Genomic DNA, 5,296 nt, shown 5'->3' with positions numbered 1-5,296 from the left:
AAACAAAAGAATATACCTCATAGTTTGCATACTGTACAAGAATAAGCATGTTGGTACAACAAAGTGGATCAACATCAAACGTGAGGTTGAAATCCTGACATGAAACATGAAATAACAAAGTTGTTGATTTGAAGGGGAAACCTTATGACATTTTAAATGTGATACATATGAGAGCTGAGGGATGCTGTGTTTTGTCAAAAGCCTGAGCTATTTCCACTAATTCCCTTTTATAGCATATATATTTTCATCTGGCTTCATTCATAAGAGCTCTGGGTAAACTCTTTTTAAGGATCCATCATAAGACTAATGTTTTTTTTCCTTGCCCTGCTTGACTGGCGTTATCAAACATTACTTAAATATAATTTCAGCTAGCTACTATACATGGATGGAGAGATGGAACACGGAGAGGAAAATTAAGAAACGTACTTATTGGTAGACAAAATGTTGTCACACAACAAGGTATATTAAAGCTACTTATGTCGACAGCTTCAGAAATTAAAATTTGCTGTTATGTTACATTAGGTGGAAGATTACTGTAACAATTTCATTACACACAACAAAATTCCATGACTTCTCAAAAACTTTAAATGTTTTTTATTAATTCCATGACTTTTCCAGGCCTGGAAAATGTGATTGTGAAATTCCATGACATTTCCTGTTTTTTATGACTGTGGAAACACTGTCTTTAAAATAGCCAGGCTTCCAGCAAAGAGCTAAGACTGGCATCCCTGTATGCTCTCAAACATATTATGGGACTGGAGTCACCCTTTTCAACACATCATCACATTTGAATGTGCTTTGTTTCTGCAAGTCATGATGTATCTCCTATAAATATCTAGTTTTACTTATCGCACCTGTTTTTAAATAACTTCCAGAGACAAAATCACTTGTAATCAGACATTTATTGCCGTTAATGTTACACTGCTTGTGTTTACCTGCTGTACACTTTGTTCATTTTATGCAACTTTGGTTAACTAAAACACACAGCTCAATTCTCACCTCAAAAAAAATGAAAGTAACAAATCATAATACAACAAACAGCACCCACTGTGTGAGGAAACACACACACACTCTCACACACACCTACTCAGGAGGACATTCAGTAAGCTGACGAGTCCTTTGGATCAACTGGCTGCGTCCTAATTGCTCTCTGCCCCTGAGGCGTCCACTCCCTCTCTACACCTGGTTGAGGATCCTCTCTCCTCTGGAGTGCAACAATCCCTCCCCCTCAGTGCCGACACATAAGGTCACTTCCCAGCAACACTTCAACACGACTTCAACACAGTCTACTTCTTCAGTCTGTATGCAAATAGGCTGTCATCTTCCTTTCCTTGTAGCTCTTAAGAAAATGTAGTATTGCTTTAAATGTTTTTATGACTCTTCTGCGAAGAGGTTGATACAGACTCAGTTATACAAACTGTACAGTCACTTTACTGTATGCTGGCAATTGTTAGGTAGCAATAAAAGCAGCAGTTTGAAGTCTTGTAAGTACAAATTCAGCACAAATCATATGATGAAAAAAATGTTGATGAACCTGTTTGGCCCATATGCTTTTTAGTATTTTCCAAGTAAAAAAAAAACATCAAAGGTAAAAAAGAAAGTGAACTGACTCATGTCTTATGTGCTTGACGTTAGGTGACTAGGCCCTATCTATGGTGCACCACATCATCATTTCTGTCACATCTGTGTTGCCAGGGTGTTTATTTTGTTCTCCCAAATACTTATTATAACTACTGCTGTTTCAATGTGTACTTTTTCCCTTTCTTTGTATTGTTACTTTATTTTTCTCTTTGTCATCCGTCTTAACTGGACATTACTTTATCTTGCATCTATGTTGGATACAGACTGCTGCCTTTGCAATGTACACGTTACATGTCCTTAAACAAAACAATAAAGAAACTTTAAAAAATGCGAACAATCAGCCAATATCGTAGATTATAAAGCAAGTGTTGCCTCATTTCTATAAGGATATAGCAGCATACCACGGATATACAATAAAGCATAATTCATAGTGCACAATCTTCATGATATAAAGATAAAGCCATACACCTAGTTATAATATCCAATCAACTGACTGGAGTCTGAGGTTATATAGTGCAAAATTTTGTTCTCATTAGCAAATATTTTAGGTCTAAAATTATCTGACCCTCTGATCTGTCTAAAAGACAGGTACAAATCATCATTATTAATGCATCGCCCTTACCCATTAGGTAATAATAAAGCTCCTTTGATCCACCTGTATAAACAGAGCAGCTGACTCCAGCAGGAGAAGTAGGTGATAAAAGCAAGGCAGGATGTTGTGTTTAAGCCAGACCAACCATGGAGGCACTGAGGTCCCACAGCTTTTTGGCTGCAACATCATCCAGGGCCTGCGGGGCCGGCGTTTTGGGTGCACAGTCACTGTACGATGGAAGAAAGAAAATGGTGGGAGAGGATCAGCACAGTTTTAAAGGGATCAACAGAAGCTTGTGCTGTGCAGTCAATCATTATTTCATTGTTATTTGCTGCTATTGTACAAATGACAGTGAGAAGTCACGCAAAGAAGAACGGAAATCAAATGTAAACTTGACCCGGTCAACAAAGTTTATCTTCACAGCCCTGTGAGTTTTATTGCAGGTGTACGTACCTGTAGTAGAGGCCGCTGGCGTTTGCCTCTTTCTCGTCCACAGCACAGTAGATGGTGGTCTGAGCTCCTTCCCTGGGAGTTTTGATCATCATCATAAATGGCGCTGCTACGATCTTCTGCCACAGAGCTAAAGTAGGGAACAAGTGGCGGCCTAACTCGGTGTTAATGACCCCGGGGTGAAGACTGTACACAGTCACACCAGTGCCTGATGAGAAGGATCCACCATGTCAAACATTAGTTTCAACACAAGAACAACAAGGCAAAAACAAAAGAACTGAAAAATGTAACACAGATTCATACATTAGACTTTATGTTGTTTTAAGAAATCAAAAATTACGACAATGTGAAGTGATTATTCTCCATCAATTTTAATAATAATTGTGAATCAGTTTACTTAGTATTATGGGACACAGTGTGTGTTGGACTCTACCTTGTAGTCTCTTAGCCAGCTCTCTGCAGAAGAGCACATTAGCCAGCTTGCTTTGGCGGTAGCTGTCCTGGCGTTTGTAGTCTTTATCAAGGTTGATGTCATCAAAGTGTATACGGCCTGCAAGACACAATGCAGTGTAGTCTTTAAGCAGAAATTGTATTTTGAACTCCGGAAACAGTCGTGTAAGTTTTATCCTTTATAACAAACCACAGTTTAATATCATTTTGTGACAGGAAATGTCAGAGATACATTTATAACCATGAAATAGATCTGATGGACTACAATGGCAAAACATCCCCTCTACCTTTCTCGTGTGCCAGGCTGGAGACAATGACGACGCGACTTGGAGTTGACTTCTTGAGCAGATCAAGGAGACAGTTGGTGAGGAGAAAATGACCCAGGTGGTTGACACCAAACTGCATTTCAAAGCCATCTTTAGTCTTCCACTTAGGACACATCATGATACCTAAAAATCAACAAATACACTGATATGAAACAAACTAATAAATAACCTTTTGGTCTAACATCAGTTGATTCCAAACTGAAGTCACCTTTTATTGTGAGAGAATAAGCCTTCCTAATACAGCTAATTCCATTTCAGCCACAGAAATCAGCTATCCATATGAAACATAAGTTTGATCCTATAAATTGTTTAGCTGTGATGTGATATTTAAAAGTGTTCCATCCTCCTATATGATGCTTATAATTTTATTAATGTTTCTGCAGTAACAAATGTTCACTGCTGCTTACTGGACACAGGAGAGCCACTGCAAACTACCTGCATTGTTGATGAGGATGTCCAAACGTTGCTCATTCTCCTGCACATCTTTGGCCAGGTCCCTGACAGACTGCAGTGAGGCCAGGTCCAGTTTCTTTACCACCACGTTGCCATTTCCGCTCTGCTGCCGGATATCGTCAGCTGCGATGCGGGCTCTGGTCATGTCTCTGCAGGCGAGGATCACTCTGGCTCCTTCACAACAGAAACAGAAACAGTGTCAATCAGTGTATTTTAGATTTAACAGTATTCGTAGAAGCAGTACTGAATTAGTACTCAAAGTAGCAGTCAGTTTAGGTAAATCCAACGCTACTCTATAAAAATAACAAAGTGCTGCACAAAAAGGACAAAAAAGAAGAACTAACCACGCTTGGCCATATCCAGGGCCGTCTCCTTTCCAATGCCAGTGTTGGCTCCTGTGATGAGGACTGTTTTCCCATCCAGCCTGACCTTGCTCCGACACACTCTCCCAGCCATCCACCTGCGCAAGGCCAGCACGCCAGCCCCTGATGGAAGAAGAAATGTTGATAAAACATCGACATCCAATGCAGTGTAACATGCCTTTTTTATGTCCACTTTTTATGCTGCTATTTCTTGGTCCTTCTTAATGTGACAAGACAAATGCTCAGTAAAACAAATTCCCTTACAGGATAAGAAGTTAAATGGAACCCCTGTCTTGGGATTTAAGACATGGCATGAGATCCAAAGTGACAGACTTATTTATACATCAATGACAACACTAAAATTACCTTTATATTTGGGAAATACCTCATCATGCTGATTAGAGTAGATATTCCATTGACATTGCTAGATATCTACAAACTGAGCACCAGCCTATATTGATGCCTGTGTCATTGTAAATCTGATATAGATGTCAGCTTGAGTGATGGGTCAGTGCTCCCTTGCACTGACATTTAAGAAAACAGAGAGATGTACAAAACAAAGCATATACAATATCTTATAACAAAATAATTAATTTACCTGCAACAACAGCAGCAGTTAAACCCAAGGCGTGCCTCTCCACAAACTCTCTGACTGTCTCTGCGTAGTTCTGCATATTTGAGCCTGTTAGTTATATAAACACCAACAAGCCTCAGTACAAAGATTGTCACAAAACTAAAGTAAAACACTAAACGTTTAGAATAACTCTGATTCACTGAATGAAGCGTCAAAGCTATCAAACTTGTAGTGTACAGTAAGGAGTTCCTCTCATAGTTTTCCAGAGTAACCCATGTGCGGAAGTGGGGGCGTGGTATTCAATACTGGGATTTTCAAAATAAGACTCTTGTTTTTAAATGGGTATCATCCGTTGTCATGGCAACTGTTGTACGGCAACTTGCTGTTTTGGCTTCTGTTTACGAAGTAGATTAACTTTGGTGATGTGATAATAACCTGTAAATGTCAGAGTCTCACCCAGGTTAAATAATATGTTACAGGCCCAAGCAGAGCAGCTTATCTGTGCATC

At 39.4% G+C, this 5,296-nt stretch overlaps 1 protein-coding gene across 1 annotated transcript; it reads right to left on the bottom strand.

Annotated features, from left to right (window-relative positions):
* Positions 1–883: 883 nt before the first annotated feature.
* On the bottom strand, positions 884–5,066 carry LOC125906058 (retinol dehydrogenase 13-like). The gene is made up of 7 exons (XM_049604463.1): positions 4,813–5,066; positions 4,197–4,337; positions 3,835–4,026; positions 3,361–3,522; positions 3,057–3,173; positions 2,627–2,831; positions 884–2,400 (listed from the first exon to the last, which is right to left on the bottom strand). The coding sequence occupies exons 1-7, from the start codon at positions 4,886–4,888 to the stop codon at positions 2,304–2,306; spliced, it is 990 nt and encodes a 329-aa protein (XP_049460420.1). The 5' UTR covers positions 4,889–5,066; the 3' UTR covers positions 884–2,303.
* Between the last annotated feature and the right edge of the window lie 230 nt (positions 5,067–5,296).

The sequence above is a fragment of the Epinephelus fuscoguttatus genome, linkage group LG2, assembly GCF_011397635.1.
Source record: "Epinephelus fuscoguttatus linkage group LG2, E.fuscoguttatus.final_Chr_v1".
In the NCBI taxonomy this organism is placed as follows: Eukaryota; Metazoa; Chordata; class Actinopteri; order Perciformes; family Serranidae; genus Epinephelus; species Epinephelus fuscoguttatus.
The sequence above is the reverse complement of the archived record's forward strand: the minus strand, read 5'-3'. Positions and strand labels throughout refer to the sequence as shown.